The sequence below is a fragment of the Electrophorus electricus genome, chromosome 12 (genome assembly GCF_013358815.1).
Source record: "Electrophorus electricus isolate fEleEle1 chromosome 12, fEleEle1.pri, whole genome shotgun sequence".
Classification (NCBI taxonomy): Eukaryota; Metazoa; Chordata; class Actinopteri; order Gymnotiformes; family Gymnotidae; genus Electrophorus; species Electrophorus electricus.
Genome location: NC_049546.1, coordinates 9472760 through 9492491, shown reverse-complemented (window position 1 = coordinate 9492491; position 19732 = coordinate 9472760). Strand labels below are relative to the sequence as shown.

Here is a 19732-nt window from a genome sequence, read left to right as displayed (position 1 = left end):
AAGCACAAATCTGTCAGGGGATCCAGCCAACCAACTTGGCGCTGGAAACTCGACAGCTGTCGCTGTGCTATTTCTGAGTAGCTCTCTGTCCGTTTCCTTCGCTCTTGTGCGCAGTTTCCCAGTCTTCTGACATTTATATAACTTAGCTAATCATGGGCTTAATCACTGGACTCTTTACATTCTTTTATCACCTGCCACAAATTTATATGTGGCTCCTGCGCCCATACTATACATTATCATTTCTTCTATCGATCGCGTTCCTTGTTGTTCGGAAATGCCCAGGTTTGTGTGAACACCTACCCTCGCAAAGGGAAGACGGCAACTCGTGCGACTTTGATTGGGTTAGTTGCTTCATAGCGCTCAGTTTGTTACAGATTCTGTTTCTCTTAGGATATACCGTGCCTTCGCTAAATTATTTTATCTTGAAGTTTATATAAAAGTCTTCACTTGTATATCATTATCATTAGGCTAATACTGAGTAAACTGATACATTTAAAGGCCATGCATTTGAGTTCTGTTCACCGCATGCAATGATTTTTAGAGGGAAGTGGAGATCCTCATGTTTCTCAGCGCTATTGTCATGATGAAGAACCGCAGAGCAGGTACGGATCTGCCACTGTCTTTCATCTCTGTCACATACACACACACGCACAAGCATATTAAGTTGGCACCGACTATGAAATATGAAAGACAGTAGTTACTGAAAAGCATTATACGTCTATAAGCCAGGGCATGGCATATAATATTTTATTTCTACTGCAACATTTGTGAAGGATGTGCATCTATAATGAATTTATAATTACATTTATAATGAACTACACTTCATATTTACAAATGATCCAGACACTTAATTACTGAATGTTAATGCAAAAATAATACAAATAATATTTTTGATCCCCCTAACTAAATCATTTTTGATATATTTACTGCCAGACAAAGCACATACAGGTAAAGAATATAAGGATTTGGCTTATTCTTAGTTATGAGTTTGTATTGTTTAGTTTTCTCTTTTTGGAAGGTTAAAAGTGTTCTGATTCATATTACTTATGACATGTGTAATTAATATGCACAGTTTTCTGAAGTTGTTTTCACCACTGTCATCAGTAACTCTGGAACAGCATATGGGAAACATTTTCCTCTTCAGCAAGGTGGCTAATGTGGTGCTGTTCTTCAGAGTGGACTTGAGACTCGGCCTCCTCTACCTTACACTGTGTGTTGGTAAATAAACAATCATATACACTACAAATGCTTAGTCATACACCGACACACTATATATGTTTGTGTGTGTGTGTGTGTACCATATGTAAATGTTATTTACAGGAATTTCCCCCTCTCTAACTACAGTGTTCCTGATAACATGTAAGCCTCCTATGTACATGGGCCCAGAGTACATTAAATACTTCAATGACAAAACCATAGAGGTAAGTACATATCATAGCACCATACTAAGTCATTTAACTATAGAAATTTTCATGTCCTTTTCTATGGAATTATAGTACACAGCAATATAATTATGATGTGATAGGAGGAACTGGAGAGGGACAGTCGAGTAACATGGCTTGTTGAGTTCTATGCCAACTGGTCTCCAGAGTGTCAATGTTTTGCATCCGTTTTTGCTGAACTTTCAATGAAGTAAGAAAAGTGCAGATATTTTTATATGTATAATTTAAGTTCACTGCAGAGGTTTACACATATTCCTAACAGTTGGTCCTTCTGGCAGGTATAACTGCTGTGGACTCAAATTTGGAAAAATAGATATTGGACAGTATACAGCTGTTGCAGAGAGGTAAACCATATTTTGGGCAAAAAAAAAATAGATTTAAGCAGTTCTCAGAGTTTTGATCCAGCCCATTGACATCTGCAGGTCCTCTGTTTAGGTATAAGGTTAGCGCATCCCCTCTCTCCAAGCAACTGCCCTCTCTGTTGCTCCTGCAAGGTGGGCGAGAGCTGGTACGCCGCCCTCAAGTGGACAAAAAGGGAAGGGCAGTGAGTTGGGCCTTCATGGAGGTGAGTTGACAAAGTACATCCCTGGTGGGTAGATAGCAATTGGTCTTCACATAGCCCTTTGTATGTTTCTGCAGGAAAACATCATTCGTGAGTTCAACCTGAATGAAATATTTGAGAAATGTAAAAAGCTCAGTAAGGGGCGTAATGAGAAGATAGAGGAGCTGGGGTCCCTCCCACAGGAGCACCCTAATGGAAAACAACCAATCAGCCCACTGCAGCAGGAAGCAGAGAGCAAGAAGGACAAATAAATGGAGAGAACTCCCTGTAGTGTTGATTGTTTGAAGACTAAATACTGTTTATGTTTTAAAGTCTGGTGTGCCTTAAGAGGCCTACTTATCTTGATGTCTGTTGAAAGTAAATATTCTTTGTTGTACTTTAACACATGAATGTAGGCTCCACAGCGTTGCAACTCCAAAATCAGCAATAAAAGAAGCATAAGGAGAAAATTAGTAGTACAAATAGAATAAGGAGAACACTCAGTATGATTTCAGTGTTGCAGTATTATTTATTGTTCTGTTGGAAATGTGTCAGCTCACATGACCCAGTTTCACCAGAATTAAAAGAATACAGAAGGGTAGAAAATCTCCACCCACAGAACTCAATACATCCATCTCTCCTCTCCTTCCTGTCATTCCATCTTGTGTTCTGTTAACAGGCATGCAGGTAGAACTCTTCAGAACCCAAAATACAGTTAAAAAGGCTTCATAAGGCCATGTTGGAAATGACAAAAGATCATTAATAAAAATACTTTCGTATGACACTGCATAAGCTCTTTATATCTTACATAAACCAGTCACTGGTACTCACATCTCAAAGCTAAGCATGAATGTTCATATACACCTGCCCACTCAAATCTTCACTCTTCCACTCTCCTTCTCTGCGCGCACACACACACACATAAAGGCAGATGCTAAGCAGAGTCTCTGAACAAGGTAAAAGTTGGAATGTTCACCTGTAAAAGTTTTATAGACATCAAAAAGTATGCCAATCTCTTTTCCGGTCTCTTTCTTTCTTTCTCACTCACACACACACACACACACACACACACACACACACACACACACACACACACACACATCCACCCTCTCACTCCAAACTGAGTTTTCAGACCTTAAGGGCACTAATGACCATCTATCTGCATACTCGTACTCTGGCTCTTGACAGAAACAACTGCCCATTAAAAAAAATAAAATAAAAAATACAATCGATTGACAAAGAGTTGCTTATCTCAATCCCCAGTCTCTGGGGTTCTGTATACCCAGCATGTGCTCAGACCAGCTCTTATTCTCCTGGGACTGGCAGCCTAGGCCATGTGAAAAGGATCATAGCTCTTGTTTGGTGAATGGACAGGAAACAAATGATGCAGCCATTCATCTTGCACAATTGCTCTTCAGCATTCAGATACTCCTATTGCCTTCAGTCACAATGAAAATTGTGCTCTAATAATTTATAGATTACATTTCACTCCTATTTGTCAAGTATACTGACAGTCAAAACATGGTCCAGACTTGTCTCTTTGGCTAAGAATCCAAGTTCAGGTTCTGACTGGCTGATGCAGCCATCAAATACATCCAACAAAGAGCTTCACCCCCAAAGTGGTCAGACCTCACATGCCTATTTGCTACTATAATTGGCTTGCATTCCTATCAAACAGTAATTCAATAATTCTTATGATATATTGTATCTGTACCTGTATAAAACAATATTTAGAAATAAAGAAAGTAAAAAAAGACAAATTAAAACAGAAGTCAAGATGGAGGCTGTGGGCTGAGTAACAGTCATTCATAGCAATTGAGGTTTTCTTGCAAGAGTTCTGTGATTTCCATTTCTATGGGCCATCAGTCATTAGCCAGCAGCTGGTTGCAATTTCACAATATCACATATAAGGTCGGCAAGGAACAAAACCAGCCTCCAGAGATCCAACAGTTCCACAGATTTAAAACTGGTAATGATTGTTTAAATATGTAAAAGAATTTGTGAAGATTGATGTACCATATGGAGATTGAGAAACCAAGGCCAGTAGGCCTCTTCTTCACCCATCCACATTCTTCACGTTCTTCCTCTCAGACTGGTTAATTGTTGAATCTAACTGTTAAAGTCTTCTGTCACAATTTCCATGAAGCCTTTGTACTTTTATTTATTTATTTATTTATTTTGGCTTATCTGCTTGAACTGCTCTCTGTCTGTCCTCCCAGAAGGGACAGGTCTGCAGAGTGAATCCTGTGGATCAGGTGCCAGCCATTCATATGGAAATCTCATAGGTCGTTCCGCCGACACCAGTCACTTTCTTCACCCCTCCCCCAGGTTTTTGTGCATGGGTGCTGAGATTGGCCAGGCTTTGCCTAGTGGTAGAGCTGATTGGTTGGAAGGAAAAAGGAATATGCCCACAAATTAACTCAAATACTCAAAATGCCTGTAAAGAACAAGAATCCTGTAAAGAACGATGGCGATACAAACAGACATTTGAAATGATCTAGGGTAAGACATTTTAAATATCATGTCATTACAATGTATCTTAAACATTCTCTTTCCCTTAACTATCAATTAGGTCATAGTTTTATTGAGCATTACCTCATCAAATGAGGTGCATTTTTAAAATACTCTTGCTAATCAAACTGAGTATAATTATTTGTATAAACAGGCCTGTGCTAGCTTTCTCATGTGCATTTATGTCAGAGTATCTTCACTAAATGACATCAATGTTGTGACGATCAATGTAATGATTTCATGCTGTATCACCAGCCCCTACAGTGACCTAGAGTGCAACACATGCATTTATTATAAAAAAATAAACAAACACACACACACACACACACACACACCATTTAGTGAGACACCAACGTAGTGCACAAATAGAGACGAACCTTAGCACAGAGACAGAGTCATCCTTAATGGCGACAAGGCAGAAGAAGTGAGGAAGAGCAGAAGAGGAAGAGTGGAAGAGAGCAGGCCAAAAAAGAGAACAGAGGAGCACAGGAGGAGGAACAACCCAGAAGATGAACCCAGAACATAAGTAACAACAAGACACTGACAAACGAAGAAGAGTCAGGAGCAGAGAGGAAATGGTGTGTTAGGAAAGGGTATCGCATTACTGAACACGGAGAAAAACTAACTCGAAGAAATGTAACAGCATACCAAACCTTAGCAAAGACATTGAGCTTTGCCATCATTCAAGACGATGTGAGTGTTTGGGGACAGAATGTTGGAACGGCTGAGAACTGTGCCCATTACTCACTTTGGCATGGAAGTCCCGCCACCTGTGTTAGTTGGGTGTTGCTGTAACTCGCCTTCACCTGTGTAGGACAGCGATTTGCCCAGGGGGTTGTTGCCAGGGGCGGGACCAGAAGGTGGGGAGCCCAATGAGCGAGCACAAGGTGACAAGGGAGGAGCTCGGGAAGGGGGTGGGCTTGTGGGGTGCAGAAAAGGTCTGTTGGGGGAGGGTCTTAGGGGGGCAGGGCAGGCCTGGAGAGAGCCCTCCCTCTGCTGAGCAGACAGGAAAGGGGAGGAGTAACCCATTAGGGGTGGCCCCAGTGGGGTGGTGCTGAGTGAGTGTGAGGGCTGTGGCCTGGACGGAGACAGCTCAGGAGCAGCAGATTCAAACTCTGGACTCTCTGAGGGTGTTAGCAGGCTGTCATAGGACAAGCTGCCATTTCGCGTCTGATTGGCCAGGCTCTTATAACTGGTAGAGGTTGTTCCCTCTGAGAGGAGGGGTCCCAGGGCATTGTGGGCTGTGTGTGCAGAGCGGATGCTAGAGGAACAGGAGACTGCTGTTGATTGGAGGAGAGTGTCTGTGAAGGAGGGATAAGACCTCCCACCCATTGTTGAGGCCCCACCCAGCCCTCCCGAGCCTGCTCTGCCCCCTTCCCCTCCACCTCCCACTCGCCATCCTACACCCCCCCGGCCTGATAGACTGGGGTCTGATCGGTAGCTGGGACGCCCAGAAGAGAGAGCAATGGAGGGGGACTCCACCAAACTTTCCCCCTGAGTCATCTGAGAGAGAGAGGAGAGAGAGAGATAGAGAGAGAGAGAGAGAGAGAGAGAGAGAGAGAATACCACACATTCCAAATGCAGTAGTAACACTGAGGAGATTAAAGATGATGTGAAACATTCTTAAAGTAAGCCAATTTTTGCCATCAAACACACATGGGTTCATACATGACCTCTCATCATATCCAAAGCACTGAGGACCTGAGGAGCACACAGAGGCCTAAGTTGCCTGTTTCACATCATGTTAATCAAAGGAGCAGGAAAAGAAAGGGGGAGGCTGGACTCTATACCACAGCAAAGACCAAGAAGAACACATTGATAGGAATGAGCACAGGATGAGGCAGTACAACCACAGAGCAAAACTTACACAGCAAGAGAACTATGGACACAGAACTATGGGCACACACACAATGTATACACACAAGCAAGCTGTATATGTATGTATGTACGTACGTAAAGAAACTTGATAAAATCTTCAACTTCCTAAAAATGTTCAGATTCATTTGGATTACAAATAACACTGATATTTTGTGCTGTGTCATTTTATTTTAAAAGTTCAAGTTTCATTTATTTGTCACATACATAGTCATACACAGTATAACGCGCAGTGAAATGAAGGCCGACCCTTTAATTTAAGTTAGTGATATTGATATTATGTACAAAAATATTTTTGACAAAAATTGATAAATGAAAAATGATATTGGCTTTAGTATTTACAGGGCCTTGAAAAAGTATTCATACCCTTTGAACTTTTCCACATTTTTTCATGTTACACCTACAAACTTAAATGTATTTTATTGGGATTTTATGTGATAAACGAACACAAAGTAGCAAGTAATTGTGAAGTGAAAAGAAAATGATACATGGTTTTCAAATTTTTTAATAAATAAAAAACTGAAAAGTGTGACGTTTTTAGATGTATCCTTCAAAATTCAGACACACCAAGACTAAAGAGGTCAGAATTCAGTGGATGAGACTGGAGTGAAGGTGATATCATACAGCCAATGATATCATACAATTGGCCTGTATGGAATGGTGGCTATTGGAAGCCATTACTGAATAAAAGCCACATCAAAGCATAGCTGGAGTTTGCTAGAAAGCATCAGTGATGCAACTAGGGATAAAGATTTGTGGTCAGATGAGAAAAAATGGACGCTAGTGGCCAATGTCCAACGCTATTTTCAACAATATAATTAAAATTAATTAGAATTATAATTTCAGTCAATTTAATTCTATATGGAGGTTGCAGCATCATGTTGTGAGGTTGCTTTTCCCCAGTAGGGACTGGGCATCTAGTTAAAAATGAAGACTGAATGGATCATGCTAAATACAGGGAGATGGTGCATGACACCCAGCTTCAGTCTGCTAGAAAGCCTGGCAGTACCACAACCTGTCAGTAGGACAATGACCCAAACTGCAAAGCCAAAGCAACACAGGAGTGGTTAAAGTCCAGACTTCAATAAAATCAAGAATCCAACTATACCCCAGTGAATTTAAAGCCGATGTTGTGGCAAAAGGTGGTTCCAAAGGGGCTAAATATTTAAATTTACTTAAATTTTTTTTATTTTAAAGATTTGCTGACAAATAATGATTTTTGACTTTGCAAATGCATTTTAAAAGCACAATGATTTACAAGAAAGATACTGGCTAAAACAATCCGTGCAGTGTTAAACATCATTTGTAATCCAAATTAAGGGAGTTGAATAGATTTGCATTGTGTTTTTGCTTTTTATATATAATATATATATATATATATATATATATATATATATATGAGACACACACACACACGCACACACACACGTACACATATCCATATAATGACAAATCCATCACTTTAATGGTGTTGTCCACCTTGACGATTTTTATGTTTTTTACTGATGTTTTTTTCTGGTTGTCATGCATTTGTGTCAGGATACCTCCTTACCTTTGTGGAATGTGTTAAGGCTTTATGGTTTTTTTCTGGACTGCTATAAGCTTGTCGATATTTATATAACGAAGGTGTGGGTGGTGCTTCAGTCAGCAGGCTGCTCTCTGATTGGGTGAAATTATGAACAGAGGATATCAAGTAAAACTGCAACATTTATGAGTTTGGTTTAATTACTGGATTGTGTGTGCGCGCATGCAAGTTCACCTTCATTGTGTGTGTGAGGCAGCCCTTGGTATCTGTGCTCTGGTTTAGGTGGTGGCGGAGGTTCAGCATCTGTAGACTGGCTTTCCATGCCCTCTAAACTGCTCTTAGACTGAAATACACCCATGCACACACCCCCCCCCCAAATTTATGCATATTGATATTCAAATTCCAATAACATCATCAAGATCCCCCAGTTCACGTATTTATATACTGAACGGCCACTTTTTGGAGACACCCATCTAGTAGCTCGTTGGACCTCCTTTGGCCTTCAGAACCACAACAATTTATTGTGGTAGGTACACTAGGTGTTGAAATCGTTCTGCAGGAATCTTGGCCCATGTGGACAGGATAGCATCTTGCAGTTGTTGCAAATTAGATGAACATACTGACATGCTCTGAAAAGCCTGTTCCACCTCATTTTAGAGATGCTCTATAAGGATTAAGATCTGGGGACTGTTAAGCCCAGGGAAGCAAGGAAATGTCACTATCATGCTCCTGGAACCTATCCAGTACTATACAACCCTTGTAGCATGGTGCATTGTCCTTCTGAAAATGTCCTTCTGCCATAGGTTAAACAGCTGTGTCACGTTCGCCCCTCCCTGGCATCACGGTTCCCACGGCAACACCTCTGTTTAGTTGCTTTCTGGTTTAGTTTAGTTGCTGTGATTTTTGACATGTTAGCTGTAGTACCAGCATTTTATTCTGCTGTAATTAGCTTGACTGTGCACCACCTGTTTATCAGAATGATTCTTGACATCCTCCTCTGACCCCTTTTGTTGAGGAGTTGTTTATGACCACAGGATCCCCTTGTGATGGAGGTTTTCCTCAATCACACCACCGTTGCACAAGAAAACCATACAAGGTGGACAGTTTTAGAATTACTGGACCTGGCTAGTCTAGCACTGATGACCATGCCTCATTCACAGTTGCTCAGATTGCGTAATTTTTCCATTCTAATCACATGGAAACTGATCCATGGAAACTTGCTCAACTGATTTTATGCTGCACTCCAGGGTCATGTGTCTAATTTCCATACACAGAAGCTCAAACAGTGAAACGGCAGGTGGCCATTCAGTGTATATTCCTGTCACACATATTTCAAAAATTTGTGAATAACTTAAGTTATTAACTTTTTATTAAACAAAGTACTTGGTAATTACACTTACACAAAATTACCTATGTGTCACAGAATAAGATTTATAATGATGAGGAACAATGCAAAAAGATCCCATTACAAGAGCCTGTGGTGCAGGATGTCAACATTAACTAGCAATGAGATGTTAAATAATAAAAAAAAGCATGCAATGGAAACTGTACATTACAAGCCACTGTTCAATTCCAATTTTTGCTCAGTTCGGCTTGGTGATTCACATTCATAACTGCAAGTGACCGGTATCTGTCCTCTGAAACCGCATGCATGCGCACAATGATTCATTTTTGCATGAGTCACCTGCATCACTGTTACTTTCTGCATTTTCCTCTGTACTATACACATTCTAGCAAGATGACTACTCATTGTAATTGCACCACTTGGCAAGAAGAGACACTACCTTATTTCTAATGAATCACCATCAACTGTCTAGACTATCTGAGGCCCATTTTCTCACCCAAGTTTTACACCTCCACAAGGACTGTATGAAGTGTCAGAGAATGATACAGTGTGTCCTCGCATGCTGTTCTCTCCGGTGGCCAATCATAGCTGCAAATAAACTATTTTCCCTTATGAATCTACATGTTTCCAGCATTTACTGTGAAGGCCCTGTCACGATCAGTCCCTCCCAAGTTCCATGTTCAGTGTTTTCCCTGTCTTGTGTTTAGTTCCGTTTCATAGTTTTGTTTTCTCCTCCCATCGTTGGATTTTCAACACCTGTCCTCGTTTAGTTCATGCATTTAAATCCGTGTATGTATATTTTGAAAGTTTGTTCTCCTAGCCTTAGCACGAATTTTCCCTAGTCTTTTGTTATAGCCTGATTCCCGTTTGCTTTCGTGTACTCTTGTGTTTGTTTATTCATGTATCCCCATACTCTCCGTGTCGGCTCTATGACCCTGGACTGTTCTAACGACTCTGATTTTGGATTTGCCCTCAATAAATCTCGCTCCTCCGCACATGCGTCCGCATCCTTACCGCTCACCGTTACAGGCCCTGAGGTAACCAGTGCAACAAATATCTGCAATATAACAGTCACCAACAACAAAAATCATCATGATTCACGGTATTAAAACCAGCAAAATGGACATGCATGTAGCTCACGTATGCTCTGCATTCTGAAGTATGGCAAACAGTTTTTCAGTTGTGCATGATCAGGTTGAGAATGTGAAAAAAGTCTAGGTGGCTAGTTTTTTCTGTTTTCACAGCTACTGGATTCACTGCTGTTGCTCTCCACCATTGTTGTTTTGCTGAACAGCCGGTGCTGGCTGACAATGCAGCACTAAGCACAGAGATTCTGATCTGATTCTGATTATTCTCATTCATGCTGCATAGCCTCAATCAGATATATACCCCATCTAGGACCACATACGAAAGTGAATCAAATCTGATTTGAAAAGATCATATTTGTGTTCATACAGGCCTAAAAAAAACAGATCTGTGACACATTATGACTAAAAATCAGATTTTAGTCATATCACCTTGGTGTGAATGTAGCCTAAGACAGAGGAATTGTGGACTTCAATAGGTTCAGCCTGACAAGACAAAACAAACAGGCAAAACAAACGTATGTATGTGTGTGTGGCAGTGCATGTGTGTGAATGTGTTTACCTGCTGGATTCCATTGTCCAGGACTTTAGCAGCAAGCTGTGTTTCTGAGAGTGGAGGCCGCAGAAATGGAGGCTGGACCTGAAGGGTCTGAGTGTATCGCAACCGTCCCATGTACCTACACTCACACACACACGGACCACTAGGTCAGGATTATGCAGAGCTCCCTACAGTCTATATGGTGACTGCAAAAAAGCTGTAGTTTAAACCTGGGGGCCTGGGAGCTGCAGAGCACATGAGACACATTTTTGCAGCATCCATGTGTAAAGGGGTTAACTCCGCCTCTGAACTTCCCTGTAACCTGGAGATAAACAAAGGATGAGGAGAGAAAGAATTTAGATAATTTCAAATGTCAACAAACTGTAACCCTTACTGCAACTCTTCTAACAGATACGCACCTGTTCATTGGTAGTCCTCCCCCGGGCCACCAGTACAATGTGGAAGCCAGTTAGGCCTGCTACTGGGATGAAAAACAGACCAGCTACACACATGACTGCCATACTGAGGTAAGCGTTCAGGACAGATTTTAGAATACTGTTTCTGACAGCTTTATTTGGTATACATCTAACGTTTTATGTCAAAATGTTTGGGAAGTCTGAACTAGATGATCATTACCAAAACAATGTTAGGCTAAGTTGGCAGAAACTAAATATTTGTTGAAAACGCAAAGTAAATGCCACTTATGTTGTCCATGCAGGGAGCTGAATGTTCGCAGTGAAAAGGACAATCAAGGAGCTTTTAGGTGTATTCGAGGGGAAAAAGCTCAGTAAATGTGATGGGCACAGAGCAAAAACAGCCTGCTCCGACAGAATTCAGTAAATGGCACCTGTGCCTGTAGTAACTTTCAGCATACATTTAAAAATTAAATAAAAAGTGCTAACCAATTGTACTGGCTCTATAACCTGGTGCTGCAGTAACAACTTTCAAATGTTATGATAGCGTTCAAAGGATACGTAACTCCCGAGTGGACTTCGTTGAGCTGTGTAGTGTTGTTGAGGACGAAGACCAGGCTGAATCCAAACACTCCCATTATGTGAGTGGTGAGGGACAACAGGAAGAGGAAGAAATAGCGGTAGTTCCGCCTGCCAATGCAGTTGTTCACCCATGGACAGTGATGATCAAATTCCTGCACAGCATCACAGCAGGCACAGGGGAACACAGATATCAACCCAGTATATAGCAATTTGAAGGGAACAGACAAAAACTGAATGGGTGTATCTGTGTGTGTGTAAGTGTGTCTATGTATGCATTTGTGTACCTCCACACAGTTGTCACACACGGAGCAGTGTGAGCATCGGGGAGGTCTGTAAAAGCGGCAGGTGGAGCACCATTTCATGCGCACCTGAATCCCCCTCACCTCAACCGTCTTATAGAGCGGAGCCCGGAAATCATCCTCCTTATCCTCATCTTCCTCAGCTGCATTAAACAAACACACAGTTACACGTGTTAAACTAATATCAATAAGAATAATGCACAAAAATAATAAAGAACAGTGTTTAGATCAGAGTGTCTGTAAACATGAATTATCACAGCACTGTACAGTTTAGTGAATTCACTGCTCTACCTACTCACTTAATTGATCAGTAATCAAACCCTTAATGGAGTTGAATCAGGTGCGATTCCCATTTCCTAACGCAAAACTGTACAGTGTTGTGGATCTTTGTGGCTGAAGTGGGAAAGCTCTTCTTGTTTTGACAGAGATACAGTGTTTACCTCTGGGAAAGACTCCAGGGTCCATAAAAGTGGCCATGCAAAAGTTGGCCAGTGTGAAGAGGAAGACCACAATGTTGTATAGAGGAATGGAGGAAGAGAAACGCTCGGCTAGCCATGGACAGCTACAGAGAGAAAGACACTCTCACGTCACACTTCTCATGAGAACGAGTCAAGATAAAATGCTTTGTATGAGTGTAAACATTTGAGCCTCACGTGAAGCAGAGGAAGAGTGTTGTGGACCCAACAAGGAAGGTTGTTGCTGCAGAGACAGGCACATAGCGACTGGGACGGAATGGGCGGGAAGGGGAGGGGTCTCCAAGAGCCCCACCCATGCTAATACCTGCTGGCATTGGAGAGTAGTCAGGAAAGTACAAATGGGTGGAAAGGTCAGAGAGAGAACCTCTGTCCTTCAACTGAGCTCCAGGAGGAAGGCGTTGTCATTGTAAAAGTACAGCAATCTCCCGTGTCACAACAGGGCGGAAAAAGGAAACTGGTATCTTAGTTGTATAAATATAATTAACTCACAAACAAAAGGTCTTTAAACTCAAGAAACAATTTCAGCCAGAGTTTGCCCAACATAGTGCACGTGCTTATGTATATTAAATGACATACATGCGTGTGTGTGTGTATATATATATATAAAAACTAATAATATATACAAAACAAAATATCTATAGATCCATCAAAAATAAATGTATGTGAGTGTGACAATGTTTGGTCAAGAAAGGAAAATTCAAGTGAAAGCCAAGCTTTTCAGTGCAAATTGCCAATAAGCCCCATGTTTTAGGGACAGGGAAAGAGACAAAAGAAAAACAGCAGCAGAGGCAGTAGGTGATGCAGGAAGCCCAGTTAGCTAACTTGCAGTACTCCTACTGAGCCACAACGCACATGTTTCAAAGTACCCAAACTTCAAGTGAACATGAGTGAATGAGTCAACATAGAGAAGTCGGAAAGAAAAAGACAAGTGGCACTTGAAGGGTATACAAAAATAATGAAGCAAACAGAAAATGAAACGATAGAAACAATGTAAAGAAACTCTGCCACAGTTTCTTCAGGACTAGTCCCGATACCCACAGGGACAGACTGCCTGTCTAATAAAAGATTTTAATTACAAAGATTAAGAACAAAATGGCGCACTTGCGAACTTCTGGCCTAAATGAGAGCTCATGTTTCACGCCAACAGTGATCAGAATGTTCAGCGCTTAGAGCAAAAACTTAACTCGTTCATGAAAATTAAGGGGGAAAAAAGGTAAAAATTGAACGAGTACTTGAGTATTTCCCAGGTAACAACTGCAAGAGTACTTGGGTTTTTCTGTATCCACATGAGTATGTTTAGGTCCAGCAGAGAGGTCCTTCAGAGGGCTATGTGTCCACACACAACTCCCACGCCTGTGCGTGTGTCCATCGTGTTGAGCTTGTGTGTTGCAGCATCCAGGTGAAATATCAACCAAAAACATTTTAGTCCTTTATTACAGCTCATCAAGTCCATTGCTGTTTGAAGCAGACAGATATCAAACAACTGTGCACCTCTTGAACGTCTTCTTTTCCCTCTCAATGTCCTACCAGCAGCCAAGAAGTTGTACCTTGGAGAAGGAGAGAAAATTGCACATTAGAAGACACTAAGGCATCAACTGATCAAAACATTTATTGACTGACTTCATCTCTGCACTACATTATCAAAATGAAAAGACACTGTCTAGGTGTACATTTGTTTTACTCCAAAACAGCACTGGGTGCTCAAATGTGGGCAGAAACATTCCACAACACATGAGAAATTGTAAGATCACACAACCTTCGCAGCAATGTGTGTACAAAACATGCTGAAACTTGATCATTCCTCTTCTTCCTGTTGTCACATCTGACTCACCAGGAAAAGGGTGTGCCTATCAACTCTCTCCATTCTCTTATCTCTGTGAATGTCTTTTTTCACCTCTGTGGCCCTTCCTAATTAGCTGCACTATTCCTTCAATTTTGCTGTCACAGGGATCACTAAAATATGTCCTTCAGTCACTCAGAAATAAATAAATAAATAAATAATTTTAAAAAACACAAAACTCAAACATGACAGTTCTTTCTGTCATTCACTCACTCACTGTTTAGTTCTCAGGTGGTTGTGAATGAAAGTCTGTCAATCATTGACACTAGCACGTTGAACACAAAAGTATCTCTTTTGACTAGCGACATAATCGTTTTCAATTATGATAATGAACCTCAATTATATGTAATACCGCAAGGACTGACAAATTGCTATGAGAAAATCTCAAGTCTTCTTGGTGTAGTGTAGATAACCATGTAGCTAGCTAGTTAAGTAGTTAAGGTTAGCTAACGGTACAAGGACAAATGTATGTTTAAAAAACAGAAGAAAGAGAAAGGTGTCAGGTCGAGAATTAAGAGCTCAACAGACTACCCACAGACATGGAATCTTACAGTATAATCCAAGTAGCTAGAGTTAGGCTTGCTAGCTACCTTAGTTGAATTCCTGGTTAACTAACTGCTAACTACAAAAGCAAATTATGATTGTTAGCTAGATAGCTACGTTACGCGAATAATTTCCTATAACATTAGGTAACGTTCAATTACAGTGATCTAATTTCTATAAAATAAACAGTTCCCATAATTTACCGTCCCGGAGTCTCTTAACTTCAGCAAAACTCTATAAAGATTAGCTATGCTAGCTGGCCAGCTAGGTTAGCTAGTTAGACTTCGTCAAATAACGCTACTGATCTTGGGAGCTTCATATACCTGAAAAGTTTGTCAAAGCACGTCAAAAAAACGGCCTTCCTAAAAAACTAGCTCGCTCGCTTACAATTCAAAAATTACTAACTGCTAAATAGCTATCTAGCTAGTTTGATTGCCTGTTTTTATTCTTGTAGTTTTCTGTTTGTTTGGAAAGAGCAATAAAGTGTCGATATGGTTAACACTAAGCTTGAGAATATTACCTTCAAGGTGTCGTGCGTTGATTTGGCGTGTGTGTCCATCGGGTCACCAGCTCGAAGCTAGTGTGAAGGCAGCTAGGCCAGCTTGAGTCTTGTATTAGATGGATACGAGGAAGAGGCATGGACGTTTAAATCCTCTCGTTGTGCTCATTCATGAAAGCTAAAAATAGACAACTAGCCATGAAGATGTGGATGCACTGCAGTGCAGTGACTTTCTTCCGCTTATCCCAACATTAAAATATTTAAGGTAGTTTATCGTAGATGCTAGCGAGCGAACATTAGCCGTACCAACAAGACATCCGCTAATTTATGCCGCATTCTGTAACATTTATTCAGATACCGCTGAATGATTCCTCACCGTTGCTGTTACAGGCACTGAAAGTTTGTCGCATAGTACTTAAATACTGTGTCTGAACAAATTAGGAAAAAGTCCAGTCAAACCATAATAAGACTTCCAGAGTACCCTAGGTTACTAGCTATGACCGATAACTTGATTTCGATTCACATATTTAGCTATATTCCAATCTGACCTGCATTATAATTTCCAAACACTTCAGTTTAAAAGAGGGGGTTAATTTCTAACAGTATATAAAATTATATTTACGCTTGTAACATTTAACAAAACAAAACATTAACTACAAATTACTATTGTCAAATAACCTCAAACAACGTCAAACTGTTTATTTTGTGTAAGGACACTGCAAATATCAATTTGTTTCAAAATAATATTTCTACAAAATTAGTTAAAATACAAATTTAAAGAAAGCAAATGTATCCTGCTTGAGGGAAATCAAGTGCAGACATCTCCATTTGCTTACTTGTTGGTTTAAACTGACATGACCTCATGTGGACCCAGTCCTTTTTTTCCCACATTTACCCATTTTCACCAAACATCCACCCACCCTTCTCTTCAATCCTCTATTTGAGGTCAATGAATCGAATGTCCATGATGAGCAGGGTGTGCCGAGGAAGCGGCCTGGGTGCTGGGGAGAGGACAGTCATCACCTGAGCCTGAGTGTCCACGGCCGTGACCACAATAAACCCGCACACGGGGCTCTCCAGGATGCCCCTGCTGCGTGGCCCATCACCCTCATCCTCCGCACAGCTGACACTGAGTACGTGGTGCGTCAGGTCCCGCCCAGGACTAACAGGCACCAGCTTCAGCTGCGTGTCGTCCTGAGACATGCCCAGTGGTAGGCACGAGTCCGGGATGGAGGGCGCGCCGATCTTATAGATGCGCACATCCGAGAAACGCACGTCAAAGGCATGTGGATAGAAGGAGGCACCACGAAAGCCGTAGAAGTACTCTCGGATTTTCTCATCGCGTGTCTCGCGCCGGCAGTCCTTGGATCGCTCTACCACGCCACCCGACTTGGGCAGAAGGACGACGCGCACAAAATGAGGCAGGTCACGCTTCAGCTCATTGTAGAGGCGCTCCTGGTCAAGCACCAGCACCACATCCACCTGGAAGGCCGAGGCACAGTGGACCAGTGCCTGGTAGCCCGAGCCCTTCACCCAGCCGCAGGTGTTGATGATGCAGCCTCCCACGCTAGCCCTGCGGTTCACCTCACAGCGCTGGGAGAATACCTCCGCAAGACAGGACGTCAGCTATGCATGCAAACAGAGCAGCAGGAAAGGGTATTAAAGAACAATGCATTTCCACAAATGTTACCTCTACTGGCCTAACTTGGGGAATATATTATTTTCTTAAATCATTCTCTTGCTCTAGTTGGTATGTAATATTACTGTTATAAATGTCTTCAGTTTTAATATACACCAGATGTTCCACTTTATGCTGAGCATTTGGTGTAATTGACACTCAAACCTTATCCTATAATTTAATCTTTCTATTAAATAACCAGAAATTATTTTTGCCATATAGGTAAAAGAACTGTGAAGCACTGATGCGTCAAAGGGTGTCAAGTGTTTTTTTTTTTGTTTTTTTTTTAAACCTTATTATAGAGTTTGATGTTGGTCCCTGGTGTCGTGGAGCCAAAATGAAAGACCAGGGGAGCCTGCACAGAGAAGCCTTCCTCTACATCTGCCGGGCGCTCAATGCACAGCGCTGACATAGTCCCAGGAACAGACACCTGAACACATTGCAATAAAAAATATACAAAAACAAAAAAACCTTGTCATTGTTACGACCCCGTACAGGTTGAGCCGCAGCAAAAAGTGGTAGTGGTGGATGGGTACATTTGTAAACAGTTGAAGTATATGGGATAAACCAATAATAAACATGAACAGAGACAAAGAATGGCATATGTAGATGGGTATATTGCAAAACAGTACAGAGGTCAGGTCAGCCAATTCTGAAAACAAACAATCTGAAGTGAATCTTACCTGGCCCAACAGAAAAAACAATACAATCTTTTTCATAACTCTCTTACTAACCACAAAGCACATATACAAAGATCCATACCCACCAAAAATTGGTTACCAACCCTACAGCTGGTGTGACTAATATACAATAATGAACACAAAATGAAGCAGACTACAGACAAAGCTACACAAAGAGTAATAAACACAATATACACAAGCAACAGTCCAAGGGGTAAACCAAAACTCAGATTCTTTAACACTAGTGAAGCAGCACAAAGACGTGTACATCAACAGAGTTTAGCTTCCACTTTTATCCAAAGCGACTTACAATTATGACTGAATACATCTTGAGCAATTAAGGGTTAAGGGCCTTGCTTAGGGTCCCAACAGTGGCAACTTGGCACTGGTGGGGTTGAAACGACAACCTTCTTATTTCTAGTCCAGTACTTTAACTACTGAGCTACCACTACCCTAAAATTACTGAAAACTGGAAGTTGCTCTGGATAAGAGCATCTGCCAAGTGCATAAAATGTCAAAATCAAGATTGGTAACAGAGTGGCTAGGAGTTTGCAGATCATATTCTCTTACGCTGCTTTGGCCAACATCCAGCTCCACCAACGTGGGCCTTCTGCCCAGCCTCACTGCATAGTTCAACAGCAGCCGACACACAGTGGTCTTCCCTACATCAGTTGGGCCTACCACCATGACCTGCACAAATACAAAACAAATGCACAGCTATAACAAGACTGTCACTATACACCTGCTACGTAACATGGCATACAAGTAAAGAATGTAACTGAGACGTGTGTATGGCAGTGGTGACACACCCGTGGCCCTCTTTCATTATCTCTCTCAGCTTGTCGTCTCATTTGCTCTAGAGCAGCATGTGCGTTCAGATAGAGCAGCATAGGTGTTTCTTTGGAGACATACGCAACCTATAGACAGTCAGAATCATTAATTATATTTACGTGTTTGACTGCACGCCGTTTTTATCAAGCATATCGTCACTGATGCCGTTAGCAAGGTCTTCGTGACATCCCCACCTCTGTTTTGCCCATGAGCGACAAACTGCATCCCTGCCATGTAAACACGGCGATCTTGGAGCCTGGCCCGAACGTATACTTCTTGTTTCTGTTCAGTTCTGAGCCGAACACCTCGGCCAAACCAGACAGGAGCTCCAGCTGGACTCGCTCTCCAGCCTCCACCTCGAAGCGCAGTTCGGTTTCCTTATCCAAATCGAAACGCGTCCCTGCGCTCCCTACGCCTCCCCCAGAGCTCAGACTTTCCTCGCCCGACTTCTCGGGCACTTCTGTGGTCATAACTATAAGTGACGGTAAACAAAATATCGTTATCACATGCAATATTAAGAAGTACGACTTTTTAACTAACGCTAATTCTGGCCAACTAGCTATCTTAATTAGCTATTTGTTCCACCAATTTACGATTACTCACCCTACATTTGAACTCGAAGCGCTGTTATAGTTAGCTACTATTCTGTAAAGAGTGGTAACGTTACTTAACCAATACTAATGTGTAATATCTATCAAATGTGACTATATAGTTAATTGTGAACTTGTAGCTAGGCAGTTAACGTTAGTTCTACTGACCAAGTGCCTTCAATATAATTGGCAAACTAGCTAACTTAGTGTGAGCTATGGCTATGGATGTTATCCTCCGTGGAACAATTGCAACGCGTTATTTAGCAATTACATATTTTTAAATCTTAGGTGTAATATGGGTAATCTAATACGGCTTACTTTAAGCACTCCAAACGTGGCCCCGCTTTAAATCACCCACCACTGGACAGGCAACTTCGTCTCGTAGTAATGACGTCATCATAACATGCCGATGAGACGTGAAACCTCGTCAGAAAGCCAT

General features: G+C 41.5%; 3 protein-coding genes across 5 annotated transcripts; 1 reads left to right on the top strand and 2 right to left on the bottom strand.

Annotated features, from left to right (window-relative positions):
* The first annotated feature begins 54 nt into the window (after positions 1 to 54).
* tmx2a (thioredoxin-related transmembrane protein 2a) lies at positions 55 to 2765 on the top strand. The gene is made up of 8 exons (XM_026999336.2): positions 55 to 341; positions 542 to 602; positions 1105 to 1218; positions 1345 to 1421; positions 1526 to 1632; positions 1721 to 1786; positions 1878 to 2007; positions 2082 to 2765. Exons 1-8 carry the CDS (start codon positions 153 to 155, stop codon positions 2253 to 2255), a joined length of 918 nt encoding a protein of 305 aa, XP_026855137.1. The 5' UTR covers positions 55 to 152; the 3' UTR covers positions 2256 to 2765.
* Positions 2493 to 16103, bottom strand: zdhhc5b (zinc finger DHHC-type palmitoyltransferase 5b). Of its 3 annotated transcripts, XM_026999312.2 has the most exons (13): positions 15536 to 16103; positions 12810 to 14179; positions 12597 to 12718; positions 12142 to 12299; positions 11837 to 12009; positions 11282 to 11384; positions 11093 to 11184; positions 10887 to 11001; positions 8129 to 8237; positions 7922 to 8028; positions 5243 to 5997; positions 4872 to 4894; positions 4275 to 4361 (listed from the first exon to the last, which is right to left on the bottom strand). In XM_026999312.2, exons 2-12 carry the CDS (start codon positions 12944 to 12946, stop codon positions 4873 to 4875), a joined length of 1893 nt encoding a protein of 630 aa, XP_026855113.2. In that variant the 5' UTR covers positions 12947 to 14179; positions 15536 to 16103; the 3' UTR covers positions 4275 to 4361; position 4872. The 3 variants fall into 3 exon arrangements, with proteins under 3 accessions (XP_026855112.2, XP_035388122.1, XP_026855113.2); XM_026999311.2 differs by lacking the exon at positions 4872 to 4894 and having other exon boundaries at positions 2493 to 4361; XM_035532229.1 differs by lacking the exons at positions 4872 to 4894; positions 5243 to 5997 and having other exon boundaries at positions 4255 to 4361.
* Positions 16104 to 16188: 85 nt separating this feature from the next.
* On the bottom strand, positions 16189 to 19711 carry clp1 (cleavage factor polyribonucleotide kinase subunit 1). The gene is made up of 6 exons (XM_026999325.2): positions 19612 to 19711; positions 18898 to 19175; positions 18682 to 18789; positions 18443 to 18562; positions 17485 to 17622; positions 16189 to 17140 (listed from the first exon to the last, which is right to left on the bottom strand). Exons 2-6 carry the CDS (start codon positions 19171 to 19173, stop codon positions 16451 to 16453), a joined length of 1332 nt encoding a protein of 443 aa, XP_026855126.1. The 5' UTR covers positions 19174 to 19175; positions 19612 to 19711; the 3' UTR covers positions 16189 to 16450.
* Between the last annotated feature and the right edge of the window lie 21 nt (positions 19712 to 19732).